The sequence below is a fragment of the Lacerta agilis genome, chromosome 11, assembly GCF_009819535.1.
Source record: "Lacerta agilis isolate rLacAgi1 chromosome 11, rLacAgi1.pri, whole genome shotgun sequence".
NCBI lineage: Eukaryota > Metazoa > Chordata > Lepidosauria > Squamata > Lacertidae > Lacerta > Lacerta agilis.
In genome coordinates, this window is record NC_046322.1 from 34,004,130 (window position 1) to 34,021,630 (window position 17,501).

Genomic DNA, 17,501 nt, shown 5'->3' on the forward strand with positions numbered 1-17,501 from the left:
CCTACACGTGGGTGCAATTGCCACATATGAAGGGTTTGTTACAGGACACAAGGAAGACTCCTCCCAATATGTGTGCATAAACATATTATCAGACCATTATGGGAAATGCCAGGCCTGTACATGCCTTCTACAGTCTAGCCCATCTCTCCACACCAACAATTCATTCCTGTTCCAAGATGGCTTAAGTGAGGCTGTGCACACACCTACCATTCACAATCACAGGCTGGTGTGATGCCTAATGGACACAGGGTTCTCGAATACCCTACGGTGAACCTTGTGAATGCAGTTGCTGCACCTGCAGTGTTCTTCATCGAACACATGCAAGTATGACAAACAATTGCTTTTTGTTTCTCCATATAAAACCGCTGAATTAAAAGCTGCTGGTGTTTTTTTTTTTTTTAAAAAAAGGTTTATTATCCACAAGGAAGAGCAATAGGAAAAATTAAATTCTTTTCCACATATTGTTGTCTTGAAACAAGAGTCTACAAGGACATATTCAGCACCAACAAAAAGAAAAAGAAAAAAAAGAAAAAAAATATAATACAAACAGCCATTGAATATAATCTATAAAGCAAACATTAAATATTGCACTTGTTTTTCTAACATTTTGGATTTTATTTATTTCCTCCCAATATATTTTAAAAAATTAGGGAGATTTTGAAGACTGGACTACAGCTCAGAACCTCATATTTTACAATGTCCAGAAATTGACCAATATTTTATGAAATCAAAATAACAGTAATGCCACATGTGTTGAGATTTTTTTTTGTAAAAACAATTTTTATTTAATAGTGTTCACAACTTTAAACCTGATCACAAAATTAATGTGATGCAATGCCAATTACTACAATATTGGTCAATCCTGCTTCATATGGAAATTTCCATCATACTGTGATAAATGTAATGCTATGCATAACAGCAATTGTTCCCTAGTTGGTTGAAACAGCAAAGGAAAAAGGAAGAAGAAAACCACCAAATGCCCTTTTATGTCACTATCCCATCAAAAATATTCTCAAAATTGTCTGTAGAAGAGGGACATTCACAAAATTGCTTAGCACAGTTGTTTAAAAAAGTTCCATCACTCAGTTTCCTTATTACCCAGTATATGAAGTTTGCTTGCTGAAGGCCAAACTCTTTTAAGTGAATCACTTAAAACGCGACTCATTTTATACTGGGTTTTTTTCTTTCTTCACCCTGTTATTGTTCAAACATGAATTGTTGTCCATGTTTTCTGAAAGGCCACTTATGGAAAAACCTGTCCTGTTTGTTATGCTATGAAGCTTCAACAATGGTTATAAAGCATAGGGCCTTAATGCAGGAGCCATACTACTGTAAATCTGAACATCAGGAAGGCTGCTTTTGGTAAAAATAAAATAAAATAAATCAATCGTGAGTTTGTCCTGAAGAGGACAGTTGTGTGTCAAAGTATATCTTTAATGCTAAAATACTAGCATTTGTGTCAAGAGCCTCTCACACCCATCATCCACCAGTTTATTATTTGTAATCTGCACTGAACATCGCTCTGAATTATGTCGTCAAAGCAATTCTAGTTACTAATTTTACTAGTATAATTCTTCACTCTTGGAGAGAGTGGCAGTCCTTGGGAAATCTTTTCCAAAAGGATCCCCTTTCTATCCTTTAAAATACATTGTTCATTTGAGAAAAGACTCCCTCCCATCCCAACTAAAAATTCAGTACAAATATTTTACACAAGTTTGTGGTCATGGGATAACTACATATAAAAATAAATTCATTTCCCCCATCCCATCTCACTGGTCGAGAAACTCCTATGTGAACCACGATATTAATTCTACACAACTTTTCTCCAGTAACTCTTGGCTGACAGATGTTGGGTGCTAACTTTTGTGGCTCATCTAAAAAGAAACACCGTAACTTGACCAAGCCCTTCTTCATCATGTCTCATGTTTTGGAAAGATAATAAGAAATGAGGATGAGCTCCTTTGTGTATGTCCCTTTTCCAAGTCCCCCTTTCCAAACCAAACAAAAAAGTAACGAAAACAGGAAGGGGGGGAAATTCAACAGTGCAACATAAAACACAAATAGCATTTCAACGTTTTGGCAAGTGATGAGTTCACCTGAGATTAAGTGATTTTTAGGCAGTCTGTAACAAAATTCTTCTTTGTGGTAATAGTAGAAAGGCAACAAATTCTTAAAAGGAATCAAGAAGGTATACAATCTTGACGAAGACTCCTATTGGTTTTCTTCGGTTATTTCCCCCCCGCATATCTGTTGCTTATCTACTACAGTAGGCTGCAAAACATACAGCAAGGATTGGCTTGAAGGCATTGATGTTTATAATAAATCCACAGCAGGATCCAAGCTGAAGAAGTGATACATGGATCAGTCTTATTAGGACAATTCTGAGCATGTGCATATGCAGGAAAAGTCCAGACTATATTGTTTGTTTTTCTAAATAAAAAAAGTCAGTGCATTTGTCATCGTAAAGTTTTCAAAGCTTTCTTTTGCTCCTTGTTGTGCGGACCACAAACAAGTTAAGAAGGGGGTAACAACAGTCTAACATAAATGAGAAAAAGCTGTAGTGACACCGAACCGCACAACATAAGCATTGAGCATGTGCAAATTTTCAAATCAAAAGAGGATGTCGTCCCTCTTACACGGTGAGTGTTTTGACACATGAGTGTAGGCTATTAAGGCTGCTCTTAGTATGTGCCAGTATACAACAGGGAGGAAAAGCTCAGATCTTCAAGCATGAGGAGCAGTCCTATGATGTTTGCTGTAGGCTTCAAAAGCATAATCACAGGTTGTTTCAGTATTTCACCTTTTCTTTTATGCAAGAACTTCCTTTTAATGTGTTGTCTCCGTAGGACACCTTTATCCGCAACACGGCGAAAATACATCTCAGACCCAAGTCAACTCTTCTTATGAGGCATTCCTTCAGCGAGAGGGGCAGGATGGCCTGTCATCTGAGGGCTGATCTGGGTTTGGATCAATCTGAGCAAATCAGAGAAAACAAAATTTAATGCTTTGTTGTTGCTTTTTAAAACAAAAACAGCAACACTATCTTTCTAGAACAAAGGAACCTTAATAATGAAAAATGCTAAAAATGATAATTTTATTTGAAAACATTTAGAATTTCCGTGCTATCTTGCACATTTATTTTGGTTTGGCATCCATTTTTAGAGGACGCTATGTTGTTTTCAGTTAATGCATCTTTCTCATTTACAATGTATGAAATAGGCTGGAAGGCTGTTCAGAAGAGGAATGAGAAAACAAGTTGACAACTCAAGTGCCTTTATTTTATCAGGAGCCTTCTTACTGGCAATCATTGAATGTGCCAATCCAGAGAACTTCAAGCCACAAAATGCTATATGGGAGTCCACCATAACTAAAACAGATGCACGCCACTCTGTGCTCAGTTACAGCCACACACAGCTATAATTGACATGACTGATAATGTTGCAATCCTATCCACACTGAAAACAGTGTGATTGCTGAATAGCAAAGTCATCCTTTAGTTCAGGAAAACATTTAAAGCAGTTAATTACAAAATCAACTCGGTAGCTTGCATTTAAAGCAACATAATTTTATTGATTTTAAGAAGAGAAATAAAGCAGCTGAAGTGTAGGTATATTTCATGTATCTTTTTGTAGTGTAACACATTGGTTCACATATATTTATACTGGATGAGAAAGGTATAATAAACAACAAACTGGGCAGAGTTGGAAACTGAACTAGTTTTTTTAAAAAACAAAACAAAACAAAACCGTACACATCATCATATGCTGCTACATTATGGTCAAGTACTTAAACAAGCATTACTTTTCTATTAAACAGCTGAGTCTTGAGCAGGGGTTGGCAAACTGCGGGCTGGATCAGGCCCAATTGCCTTCAGGATCCGGCCCACGGACTGTTCGTGGATCGGCGTGGGGATTCTGTTCGTTCAGGCTGTGCCATTTCCCCCCCGCGCCATTCTATTTCCTCCCCTCTCCCTCACACACACTGTGGCGGCGGCGCCTCCTCCCTCCCTCCTCCTGGCTCCTCCCGCCCTGCCTAGAGGAAGAAGGAGACTAGGCAGAGCTGGCTGGCTGCCATTTTAAGCAGCCCCTCTCTGGAGCCAGCCTATTCACACTGTCATCTTCCCTCCGCTGCCGTCCTGGTGCTCCTGTGGGCCAGAGAGCGGATCGGACGAGCTCGCTCTACCTACCCACGAGAAGCAGCAACCCCTGGGAAGGTTAAGCGTAGCGGCTGGGGCTGGGGAGGACTACTTGCCCCCCTCGCTGCCTCTTCCAGCTCTCCCCTCCCCCGGTGCCGCTTCTCCGGCCTGCCACAAGGTCTGAGGGACAGTGGGCCGGCCCACAGCTAAAAATAAAAATTACCAACCCCTGGTCTTGAGCATATTTACCTGTAAGTTGCAGCCCAAGCTAGTTAACCGTTGGACTATAAACTGTAATGAATTACTTTGCCTGTTTCTAGTGAAAGATGTATTTCCAAATTTAAGTGATCAGCCCAGTTATTGCTATATAAAAGATGCACTGCAGCAGATGTTTGCCAATAATATATGAATCTAATATAGGAGAACCAGAAGGAATCGGGTAAGCTGAAATAGTCTGCATGAGCTAATGACTACTCGGACATAAGTAACTTCCTAGTCCAAGCAGGAAGAGTAAGACCACCTAGGATGAAGTATAGATCACATGATCTTGGTCATGGTATGTTCAGGGGGATATTCTAGGAAGAGCAGCACATGCAAAACATAGTCTTATTTTAAAATGGAATGCAGACTTCGCTATATACTTGTAACCTTACCTCAGAATAGAGTGGAGGAGGCAGAAATCGGAACTCCTGGATATAGGCGAATAATGGTCCTTGAAGTGCTCTTTCAAAGTCATCGCAAGCAGCTACAGGTGCTAGGCTGGACTGCCTCTGCTCCTCTGTGACCACTTCTGCATAGCTAGGAGGTGCTGAAGGCAAAATTACACGCAGTTCGAACAATGTTCTTATGCATGTCAAGATATACAACATGACAAATATATTAAACTTTAGTTACTGTGATTTGCACAAGGTAGATATAAGAAAGGCTCAACAGCTGGTCTTTTTGCTCTAATTTTATTGGACAGTTTGGGTAAACTTATGACTGGATGCTAAAGCAGGTTTACCATCATGCACAGGAAACTACATGCATGCTCAAACTGTTTTTGTGCGTTCTCAAAGGAGGAAGCTAGCGAGACATTGTCACCTTGAATGTTAGGTGAGAAATACCAAGAAGTGATAACATAATTCAAGGGATTAAGGTTTTATCTACAAGAAGCCTTGGGGACTACAGATCAAGAAGTTCAAAAGAGAAACTGTATTGATATCTTTCATATCTGTTGATTGTAAGCCTCTTCTAAATCAGTACAATTCAACAGACTTTATGGTAGCTCAGCCCTAAAAAAATTTTTTTCCAGGGGAGAATGGGCCTGAGTTCCATGCTGTCAGAATGATACCATGGTGATTCCTAGCAGATAATTCCACCAGCGTGCAACCGGATTATCAACGTTTGTATTAATAAAATACTAAGAGAATAAAGTGCTCATGTAAGAATACACCAATGAACAATATACAGAATCTATGTGGTCAAATTACCTTCTGGTCTTTCAGGCAGTGTCAGACCAAGCCAATTCATGTTCATGCTACACTGGCTGCTCACACTTGAAGTTCTGCTGCCAAACGGGTGTAAAGGGATAGTACCAATGACAAGTGGTAAATTAAGAAATAAGTCCATTGCACCTGGAATATCCACGTATACCTAGAAGATAAGCAACACAAATTTATGAAAGGCTGAAACTATACATCCGCCATGAATATTTGTATTAGAGCCTTAAATATCTAAAGGTTACATTAAGTTCCTACCATTAGAGAATATTCCACGCGGATTATACTGCAATCAAGGATGGAGGGAGAGACGGGTGGAATTTTTAACTGCTTCCCATTCCAGGTTTCTGTCTTCCCTGACGACAGGGATTCCCCACGCAAGTTGGCAACAAGCTGCTTTACTTCCTTCATTTTCCCTTTCGCATAGAATGCCTGTGTTTGATAAATGGCAGCTTTTGGCACCACCATCCGGGAGGAACAGTTCTCAATCTCTGCGAAGATCTGAATTGATTCACCTTCAATGAAACAGAGAACAGATATGTTAGATGAAAGGAAGACAACTCCACTTAAAATTCAAACATTACAGCTGGTAATACTATTCTTGCTTAGTCTAGCAAGGCTAAAAACATTCAACAGTTTCAATGGGAAGAGTTCTAGGATCAACCCCAACAAGATTATGGGAGCATGTACAACCTTCATCCCATTCAAATAAATGGAAAAACACACTGGTTGCAAATGATCTGAATTATGCCCCTAGACAGTAAAGACGCAAAACTAATGTATGCATTAGTTGGTAGGACATTCTGTTTTGCTGAATCCAGGAAACCCACTCAGAAAGCCACATCCACCCATTTCAAAAAGAACTCATGTTACATACCTGGGGTATAGCCCTTCCTTTCGATTTTGGCACTTAAGGATATTGGGCCTGAGGTACAAAACCAGCAACAGAGAGTCTTTTCTTTTGTGCCTGCTTGGGGTGACTGAAAGAAAAACAGAATAAAGATATTAAACATTTACATTTTTAGCTCAGTGGAAATAATACGGCTCTGTATATTCGCAGGGTTGCTTCCAGACAGCAGCTTTTCAGCGAAGGTAACTACAAACTCAGATATGAAACAGAGTGCCCTATTAAAGAGGTATCTGTTATCATGAGGGTTTGAACCTATAGTTGCAGTTTTTGCACAATGGTTACTGTTCCCTCCCATGCTGATTTTGCTAGTGCATCTGGATGAGCAATGATCAGAACAGTTTCGGGCAGAATTGACACCTGTCTGGCTATCATGTCGATGTGCCAGTTACCATTACAACTGCAGAAGAAAGCTAATGTCTGGAAGTGTACAAATGTCACAGAACAATGATTCCTTGTCTCCCTTATACACCTACTAGGTGAGCAAACTAACTGTGTGGGTAAATTAGGCAAGCTTCCATTAAATCTGCTTCCAACATTGTTAATTCAAAAGAGGAAATGGGTTCATAGGAAAATACAAACAAGAAAAAACACCTATCAATTTTCTCACTCCTTAAATCAGTATACTTGCACTTAAGACTAGTATGTAATATACATTAAAAGGCTTAATGCCAGATATATTCAAGTAGGACTGGAAAAAACGTCTGTCTGAAACCTTGGTTGCGGGGCTGCAGTCCATAGACCAGTGAGTGGCCCTTCAGATGATGTTCGACTACAACTCCCATCACCCCTGATTGTTGGGTCATGCTGGCTGGGGCTGATGGGGCTGGAGTTCAACAACATCTGGAGGGTTCCCACCCCTAGTATAGACAATACTTGGACTAATGTACTGCTTTGGTATTTAGCAGCTTCTTAGGTTTCTACATTTATCCTGCTGAATATAATAGGAGGGATGATCGTAACCATGCTTATTTGGACACTGCTTTAAATGAGATTTGCTGCCCCAAGTAAATACACTTCAGAGTGCAATCTAAATATGAAAAAATGCAACAAACTGCATCTTAAAGCCAGATCCACAATGTAATTATGCTCTCAAGTTCTTGTTCTTAAACTTCAGGTTTAGGCCCAGAGGTAAGCACCAGTACACTGCAAAGTGCAGTGATGCTAAGATTCCTCCGGCCCCTTGGCATCTTAATATGCCCAGAAGCACTCTATGTATTTATGTTATGGGCAGGTGCCCCAAGTATTTTAAGTATCCATCAACACATTTGCTAAGGCTCAAAGTCTAAGCGAACTTAAAGCCAGATTTTATGCACACCTGGAAATAAGCTTCACTTAACTCAGTTAATTGAGACTTCCTTCCACTCAAACATGCATGCAGTCAGGCTAAATGGTTCTAATGCTTACCAAATATCTAGAAATGAACTTACTGCATGAAATGAAACTTACTTTCAAATATGCAAGTTTTGGTTCATGATCTTAGAATATAAGCCAGATAGACATTCTAAGTATATGTGTTTAGAATGACCGTTTTTTTAAACCTATTGTAGTAAGCCCAAATTGACTGAAGCCATATACCTGAATTCCAAAAGCTTTCCCAATTTCAGTATGAATTACTTCCAGGTATGCATGCCTTAAGTCTGAAATTCTCAAAACATTTAATAGAGTGTTTGCTTCTGAACATTTATTGCATGAAGTGATGTCTCACATCACCCTTTATTTCGGACACCAACATTCATTTCTTGACAGGAAGGTACACAAAGGTAATTGCATTCTTGTTCCCCCACCCCATATGTCGGAACCCACAAAAATCTATAGAAATATTCATGTTGATTTTGGTGGGTTTTAGATACAAGTCCTATATCCTCCCAGATAAAACGACTTTTCAGCCATAAGCAAAAAGAACCCTGTTTCAATGGACTTTTCTTTACATGTTCCATTTTCACATATTTAATTAAAAACCATGAGATAATAAAATAGTTCAGGTCAGATTGAAATAATCTTATTACAATGTCAAAACATTTATCAAAATAAGATTTTATGATAACATACAGAAGTATGATCATTTCTCCCCATTTGATAGGTAAATTATCAGTACTAGAATAATGAATAATGCACGGCAGTACAATTGGTCTTTTGTTTGTTTTTTTACATTGCTTGATCAAGCTGCAACATTCTCAAGCTGAAGTTTCTTGCAGAAATACAACTGTTCCATATAGAAGTTAATTTTTATTAGAACAGTTAAAATACATTACTTTAAAAACAAGCAGCTTAAAAATACTTGATTAAATTATTATAACAATGTTACCACTTACTGGGTCATTATAGTCTTATACTTTATAAGTATTTCACTGTACTTAACAATTATTGTTACACGTTTTGATATTTCATGGACCATGTGTTGCTGTTTTTTTTATGCCAAAAACAAAGAATGAGTAATTCTGTCAATTCTTACCAGTAATGAAGGAGTGTTGATATCTATATGTTCAAAGACTGTAAATTCCTTCTTTAATTTTACTGGTAGAAGCCAAGGCCTGTGCAATTCTGCTTTCACCCAATAGCGCACACTGCCATGTCTGCCTTCAAATGAGGTAGCAAGTGGTCTGTTCAGGACACAAAGGTCAAAGCTGAATGAGTCTTTATTTCTGTTGTTGTCTAGATTAAGTATACAGTGGGTAATAATAAGTTGTACTGTACTGTTAATGCATCATAGTATGTAATTAAGGATAATTTGTAGGATTTTGATGTTCAATTAGTTTGGGAGAAATATCTCTGTAGTTAATTGCTGAGCAGATATACAGAATACAACCATATTTGTACTGAAATTGCACTGTAGAATGCTACAAGGAAACATTAATCCAACCCACAACCCAGTTAAGCTGAAGTACTTGGATAAACACAACTTACTCCTCCAGTTGAATTGGAGCACAACAAATTTAAATCCAAGTGTTCCACCTTAACCTCATTTGGTAGCAGGCAATGTTTCTTTATTCTCACAAGGAATCGCTTTTTAAATATAGGGAGTAGGTTATACAGGCAGTAGCTAAATGAGGCCAACAAACTGCTTTGAAATAATTGACTTCCAGAAAGACCCAAACCTCTACTGTATTAAAGTCAGTAAGTATTTCAGTTCATTTATGTTTTCAAGGTAAGAGTCAATGAATGTAGGAGATGCTCCTTCAATTCCTGTAGTGCTTGGCTGTTCCTTAATAAAATTTTAAAAAATCCTTCCAGTAGCACCTTAGAGACCAACTAAGTTTGTTATGGGTATGAGCTTTCGTGTGCATGCACACGAAAGCTCATACCCATAACAAACTTAGTTGGTCTCTAAGGTGCTACTGGAAGGAATTTTTTTATTTTGTTTCGACTACGGCAGACCAACATGGCTACCTACCTGTAACTGTTCCTTAATAGTTACAGGTATGTTCTCGTGCATGAGAAGATACAAAATTATTTTTATTTAACCACTTTATGCTTGTATTTGAAAAGCTGCTTTTCAGAACTTCCAGGAAAAAAACAGCACCCATCTGTATACTCTGAAACTTTAAAGGAGGTATACAGGAGTTCTGTTAGAGCCAGAATGACATCATTAAATTTCTTAATGCACCTAGAATACCAGAATTAAAATGATAAAATTATACATTATTTTCAGCTAATATACTCTTATCTATGATACTAAGAAACAGGCTCATTAAAAAAGAATCACTACTATTAGAGGTTGAGCTGATGGCTTTGGTGTCTCATCATTATTCTCATGCCAGTTCTGCAACCTACATGAGGTCAGCTAACCTTTTCTCATCTAGGTTTGCAGGGTACATTTCTACAGGTTGCCCTGCATAAGTAGTTCTATCTGAGAATTTCCTACAGATTCTTCCCCCCCCCCTCATAAGTTTCATCAATTAACACATTTATTTCATTGCACATTAATTATACTCCAAAAACATACTTTTAAAAAGCAGCCTTCTAACTGGAGTAACTACATTTTGTCACATTGCATCTTTGGAAAGGAACCCCATAGGATGCTGAGCACCTGCAAATGCCACATAGGCTAGAAAACTGCAGACACTCAAGAAGGCTCTGCGTGAGCTTTCAATATGCAACACGAAAGCAGTGACTGCATCGTTTTGCTGCAAGGCTTACAAACATGGTTATTATTCCAATTTCCTTTATTAAAATCTCCTTCTCTCAGCCTTCCATCCTTCATGGTTTCCTCCAGTCACTTTCTATGTTTATCTATCTATAATCTCATAATGTTTAAGCCACTGATGTGCATATATATCACTCCCCTCCCCCTCTCTTCTAGTATTTGAACTCATAATCTTACAATGTATTTTCAGACCTTCCTCCTAATTTCCTATTTTTAAAAGACTTTAATGCTACTAATTCCTTTGTCATTACCTTCCTTTGACCTATATCTCTTCTTCTTCTATCCCTCTAATTCTAGCTTTCTTTATATAATCACTATCTTACAAACACCGAGCCACTGCCTTCATTGAACATTTCCTCAACACTCATATTTTATCCTGCTTTGTTCTGATTTATGTCTTCCTGGCTGTTATGTTTCAACATGTTCAACTGAAACAACAGGCTATACAGTTCTGTACACCCTTAATTTGACGTGGAAGTCATGCCAGCAGCTCTAAAAGGACCAGTGATCAATCCTTTATCCCATTTGTAGCAAACCAATTAGGTCATGAGCTGAGCAAATAGAGTATCTTGGGTGAGCAACAGGATTTAAAAGGGAATTACTGACCAGAAGGCAATAGCTGGTCCAATTTTTTTCCATTATTTTGCTATTATGAATTAAAGCAGCCTCTTAATAGTTGATCAGGACAATGCCCTTGCAGCATTTTCTAGTGCAATCTCCATGACCATTGAAAAGGGTTTTTTCTTCCCTCTGCCCCATCTCAACCTATGAGTTTTAGGACTATTGATTTGTTGCCAGTATGCACTTTGCCAGTCTCTGACACAACCCAAGTAGTGCATATACTTACGTCTGTGGAAGCTCAAAGCTGAATGCATATTCGTGCCGTCCTGAATGAATGATGTGGAGGCCTTCTTCAGAATTGTCATCATCTAGGAGGGAAAAACCCAATATGCTATTCCACCTGTAAATATTGTACACATATCTTAATATATTATACAGGATTTGTACAGAGAGGAATCAGTGTAAGCATTATTAGTGGGGAGGGGCAAAACTGAAAACATCACCCTCAGTTTTGTTGTTCCATTGACCTGAATAGCTTTCTATTATAGTAACTGGTCTGTGATTAATTCCCAATATGAATTTTAGTTTCAAATTGTTATATTAATAACAATTCTTTGAATATATTTAAATTCAGCAGCTGCTTTTATTTCAGCAATATTCATCCCTGCGAGCTTTTCTTCTGTTATCTTCCCCTGTGTCTGACTTCAGGCTGCAAGCTCCTTGCAGGTAAGGTGGTATTTAATCTACTATGCACCAATGTGCCTGCTACATTTTTTATTTCTTACTGATGAATGCTTAGCAGCAATATTAAAAATAATAATACTGATTTAATACCAAGTACCGTATTTAGCTTACTGTCCGGTCAAAGTCAATATAATTATTTCCAAATAAGGCATTTTGAGAATAAGGGTGTTACTGAAACCCATTCAAACATAAAACTTTCTTTGTCCTTTTAAGGACACTTTGAAAGTGTCAGAAATTGACATTGACAATACCACACAATAATTGGAAATATCTCAAAAGGTGCTTTTGGACTGAATCTAGCTGACGAGATGAAGTACAGAGGCAATGTTCGTTTTAAAGGTGACCTTCCTTGCCCTTCGAATTCCTGGATACCTTAAATATCACGGAAGGCTTGGTTGAAATTCCCACAAAACTAGGAAAAGGGTTGCATATATCTCAAGATGCGGAGGGAAATTTGGGTTAAGACTATATTGTTAAGGTTTGTGGCAATATATGAAAAGGGTGATCAAGCACCGGATCTAAAGGTGCAAATCAGTTAGCCATGCCTTCTGACTGGTGCCCTTGAAATTCATAGGGGGGGGGGGAGAAGTGCACAAAAGTCATTGCACGACAAAGAACAGCTTCCTTGCCTGTCCACACCCTCCAGGCTCAAAATATTATACAGAGACAACCGTAAAGGAACTAAGAATGTCATTACGTACAGGCAAAACGTACTAAATGTACTAAATCTAAATGCAAGTTAAAACTCCCTGGCGTCTTCAGAATGTAGAAACGGTGGGCCATTATAATTGTGTGGTTTTTCCCCCCCTGAAAGAAAAGCTTTCGTGTGATTCGTGTTAGTGTACGTCGTTTTTAAATATGTATGTTAATTTTTTTTCCACTGGGGCTTTTGTTTTTAGAATCTTCCCCCTTTTCCTTTTTTTCCTTTCTGCCAGCTCAGCAGTTTCCCTTCAGCCTCAGCAAGAAGAGCAGCAGCAGCAGCAGCAGCAGCCGAACTGTGGTAAACAAGTGCTGAGCTGTCAATCACAGACTAGACTCGAGCAGGAGAGGACCGGCCTAAACCGGTGCGAGCAGAGTCCCAGCCAGCCAGCCGCTCATATGCATACAGTATACATTGCGCTTCCCGAGCCAGCCTATTTGCTCAGCGGCTCCGCACCCCTCAACCGAACTTGCTTCGTCGTAGGCGTCATAGAAGGGGGAGGGGGGAAAGGGAGGGCGAGGGAGAGAAGAACAGGCGCTTCTTCCCCTTCTTCGGCTTCCGGTCCCTGTGCTTGGCATGGCATGGCTCAGCAATGCCCTTTCCGGCTAACCGGTGGAAACGTGACAAAAGGCAGCGGCCCCTTCGCCACAATTAAAGCAAAATGCAAAAGATTGTGTTTTTTTTGGGGGGGGGTGGCTGGGCGGAGAGAGAGAGAGAGAGAAAACGGGGTTCGCATCTGCAAAGCTGCATCCAGGGAACTGTTAGGTTCGCTAAAAGCAAAGGCTGCAGTTAAGCGGGACGTGGGGATCTAAGGCGCGCGCACCCCCCTTGCAAATATACCTTTGCCTGAAATAAAGGAAAGCTCCTTGCGTTGCCCTGTAGGGCGAAGATTTGTAATAAGGGGGGTGGGGAGGAGAATGATTGTCGTATCTTTAGAATAAGGAACCCGCCGCCCATTTTAGGTCCGCAGCCTTTCTGGGGGACACGGGTGCTAACCCGGGCACCTGTAAATTACCAGGGTAGAACTGGCAGAACACGTGCTTGGCATTGACACGGTTGCATACGTTCAATCGCTGGGGAGGGCTGCTGCCCGCCAGTGCCGGCGATACCGAGCTACGCGGACCAACGATCTGGCTCCCCTGTAAGGGGCAGCTTGATGTTACTTGGGGGAATCCCGGTTCTACGCGGTTTAAGGCTGCAGCCAGCCAACATTATATTTCTCCCATGCAGGGTGTAGAGATTGGTTTCCAATTCACGCAGGCTTCCAATGGCTGCATTTAGCGGCCCAACCCCAACTGGCATGGCATTTGAGCAACGCTTGCTGTTGATGTCATAACTTGTTACACACACACACTAAAGATTCGGCCATGTTCCTTGGGTTTGACCCCACTACTGCTGATTTGTGGACAAGAGTGGACTTTGGTTGTACGTGACGGCGTGCACATCCACAGCCCGACGCTGATGGAATCCACATGTTCCGTACCTCCCTCCCCTCTTATTTCCAAGCATCCGCGGCTGTTAAGACGTGGCAACGAGGAGCCCTACAGATCGGTTGGCCCGCAATCCGATGCGTCCTTTTATGCACTCGAGGGACTAGAAAGACCCCGCTAAAGAATCCGGGGGCGGACCCCCATTGTTTTAATGGGTCTGAACTTAAGAGGGGGGGGGGAGAAGGCTTCAGTATGCAACTTTCACCAACCCACAAAATGCACTGGAGAAGCCTGGAGCCCGTCTCTTGAGGTGCAACAGCACCAGGTGCGAGCAAGCAAAGGTGCCCCTTAGAACTGGCCCTTGCACTGCAGGGTGTATGCACTTTCACACGTGCCGGCCAGCTAAGTTAAGCGCTGCAGGGCCGGACACAAAACAGCTGCGGCGGGACAAAGGGGAGCCCGTAGCGGACGACAACCCGCTACCGAGAAGACAGGCACCCGAAAACCAGTCCGCTCAGCCGCCCGCCTTGCAAGACACTGGCGAGATCCGGAAACGAGAGCCCCGCCTCCTCTCACCGCTCCACCCCCCCGCCCTCTCGGGCTCACCCCCTTCCCAATCAAGGCCAAGCATTACCTTAGCAACAGGCTAACAAACCCCGGCGGGCCAATGACGGTGCGGGTGCTGGGCGGGGTTTCCTTCCGCGAGCACGCTAGGCTGAGCAGGGTTTCTGCCTTCCGCGGCTAAGTCATTGAAACTCCCTCGGCCAGCTTGACTTGGTGCTGGGCGGGAGAGGGGAGAGGGCAGAGGGCGCGGGGCTCACCAGCCAAGCAGGCCACTCGCTGCCTTTGGCGGCACAGGAGAAAAGGATGAATGTGCTCAGCCAAGGTCCTCCCCATAGGTTCAGATACTCGAAAGCTTAGGTTTCGGCCATTATAAAGGCACGCAAGGACACACACACTCACGGGTGGTTGGGGTCCTAGGATGCAGCCACGGCATTAACAGGTGCAAGCTCAGTTCTCCTTTCTGGAAAAAGGCACTGAAAATAGTCTCTTCTTTCGCTTGCAGCCCATCCTCTTTAAAAAGCTGCATGGGTTATTTGTGCGTGCGTAGCTTGGGTGTTTTCCCCCCTTTTGCATATCTGTTACTGGGCAGCAGCGTTTTAAGATTCCCAATGCCGGGGGTAGGCTATGCACTTTTGCACACCAGCTGAATTAAAGGGTAAGCAGTTTTAAGACTGCACAAAATTCTTCCACTTCCCTGATTAATACGTTTCACACACACACCCGCCCATCCTTTGCAAGCAATACAATATATACTGTGCAACTTCCTAGTGCATTAAAAAAAAGCAAGACACTGGATCTGAGCCTTCTACAAAATTCTCGTATCTGCAGCAAATCTACTGCATATATATATGTGTATATATATATTTATATGAGAAAGCGCAAGGCAAAATTACATAACCAGTTTTAACATTTTCTTGTGCTAGGAATTAAGTCATCGCCACCACCTGACGCGTAGAACCAATCTGCTGTGAGGAGAAGGAGCACCCCCTCCCTTCTCTTCAGTACTGGTCCCAAACAGGATTGAACCGCTTCTAACAAAGGGTGGAAACTTCAGAAAAACAACCTTAAGAGTCTCCTATACTTGCACACTGATGCCATTTGGAACAATAGATTAACAATGCGAAGACCAATTAACCCCTCGACGAGGTTGATCCCCGTTTTCCTAATCAATGTGGCTCTCAAATTGTAGAATTCTTCGCAATGACATAGCCCATTGCATGGACTGCAGAGAAGTCCCCAACTTCGAAATGATGCCCTAATTCAATAATGGATTCGCCTACATGAGGGTTCTCCACCCCCCACAACATAGCTTTTACATATGCCTCGTTGGCAGAAACGTTATAAAGGAACAAGGCTAATTTCCCAACTTTCCCGAGCTTAAGGGAATGGGAACGTGGACCTACACGTGGGGTGCTGAAAGCAAGTGTCAAAATAAACCGCAGGGAACCCTTTCTCTTGCTAACAATTCTCCATCCTGAAGGCGACATCACTTGCCAGCTCGAAACCCCGAACTGGTGGCATTAGCAAAACAATTGTTGGGGATCATTTAGGTTTCGGTAGGTTGATGCAAAATCCCCCACCCCACATTAAATTTCTTTTTTAATTATGAAGTAGGTAGGGTCTCTTAAAGAGCAGGCTAGAGTTGGAGAAAAGTATTATCTGGAGCCACTTTATAGATGTACCAAGATAGGGGGGGGGGGTTTCACCCTATTTGCTTCCTTACACATTCTATGGCTTTAAATAGCTATGCATCTGACGCGGTGCTCCTAAACACTTACAGGAGAGCAAGTTCCATTTCATTCAGTGGGGCTTACTTCTGAGTAAGCGTGCTAGGGATCAGACTGCAGTGATCAAAAGAAATTTGCCTTCCGATAGAACCCCCAGCCCCCAAACAACCCGTCATTTTAGAGTAATCAGTTAAAAATTCAGACTTACCTCTTTCGTGTCCAATTAAGATATCTTTATGGTTAAAATATTCTACTTCTTCAGTGTAATTCTGTGTGTAGGCAGTGTTTGATCCAGCATTTCTAGATTCAGTCCAGCGTACTTTTGCATGTCCTCTTGCATGGATTTTAAGCGATTTGACTCTAATTTCCCCAGTCACTTCTAAATTCACCCTTCCTGAGACTGTATCCCCGCTAGAATAGACGGGGACGTTGCTGTCATTAAGACAGTCAAAGCTTATTGTCAAACTCTTCACCTTCCCCAGCACCATGTTGAGTTTTTTTGTTTTTCAATATAACAAAAGTCTATAAAAATATACTGTAAGAAAAAAAAGGAGGGGGAAGAGAGAGAAAAAAGTCAAGATCTCATATAAAAATGCGATCTCCGCTTGACACACACTGATCAGCTCCTCTGCCCTGCGAAAAAGGCTGCGGGCAGGATCAGCGTGTTCCCCTACGAGCACTTCATCGGGGTTGCTTAAAAAGTAAGCAAGGCGAGACGCCGCGCACAGCTGCTCTCCAGCTCTGTGGTCTCCTTACAAAGACAAGCGACTGGCCGCTGCCTGCTCGCTTTAAGGAGCTTTGTGAAAAACAACCCCAGCGCGCAGGCGCGGCGCTTCTCCCCTTATACAGTAGGTGTAACAGAGGCAGAGCGGCGCGCTCGGCTGCGTGCGAGGCAGCCTTCTTCCCTTTCGCGTGCAATGAAAGCTGCCTTTTGCAGCGAGAACAGCAGTTATAATACGGCCGTTAGAAGAGGAATGCATTGCTTTCCTAGGCTGTGGAAGCAAGAAATGGTCAGAGGAGAAGGGTTGGCTTACCGGTTAGAGCTCCTCCAAACAGCCGAGCCCAGCTTAGGAACCTCATAGCGTTTCCTGCTAGGTTGTGATGG

General features: G+C 41.6%; 1 protein-coding gene across 5 annotated transcripts; it reads right to left on the minus strand.

Annotated features, from left to right (window-relative positions):
• Positions 1 to 636: 636 nt before the first annotated feature.
• On the minus strand, positions 637 to 17,501 carry ARRDC3 (arrestin domain containing 3). 5 transcript variants are annotated; one of them, XM_033163617.1, is made up of 8 exons: positions 17,431 to 17,501; positions 11,518 to 11,599; positions 8,979 to 9,126; positions 6,494 to 6,596; positions 5,875 to 6,131; positions 5,608 to 5,770; positions 4,789 to 4,943; positions 637 to 2,973 (listed from the first exon to the last, which is right to left on the minus strand). In XM_033163617.1, exons 1-8 carry the CDS (start codon positions 17,474 to 17,476, stop codon positions 2,917 to 2,919), a joined length of 1,011 nt encoding a protein of 336 aa, XP_033019508.1. In that variant the 5' UTR covers positions 17,477 to 17,501; the 3' UTR covers positions 637 to 2,916. The 5 variants fall into 5 exon arrangements, with proteins under 5 accessions (XP_033019508.1, XP_033019505.1, XP_033019507.1 ...); XM_033163614.1 differs by lacking the exon at positions 17,431 to 17,501 and adding an exon at positions 16,605 to 17,173; XM_033163616.1 differs by lacking the exon at positions 17,431 to 17,501 and adding an exon at positions 12,677 to 12,773.

What these genes read in the sequence shown, in the direction of transcription:
- ARRDC3 (XM_033163614.1), bottom strand. Translation starts at nt 16,884, where the DNA reads ATGGTGCTGGGGAAGGTGAAGAGTTTGACAATAAGCTTTGACTGTCTT. An exon ending in TCAACACTCCTTCATTACTG is followed by an intron (nt 6,597 to 8,978) that starts GTAAGAATTGAC and finishes TTTTTCTTTCAG; the next exon opens with TCACCCCAAGCAGGCACAAA. An exon ending in AAGGAAGGGCTATACCCCAG is followed by an intron (nt 6,132 to 6,493) that starts GTATGTAACATG and finishes GTTTCATTGAAG; the next exon opens with GTGAATCAATTCAGATCTTC.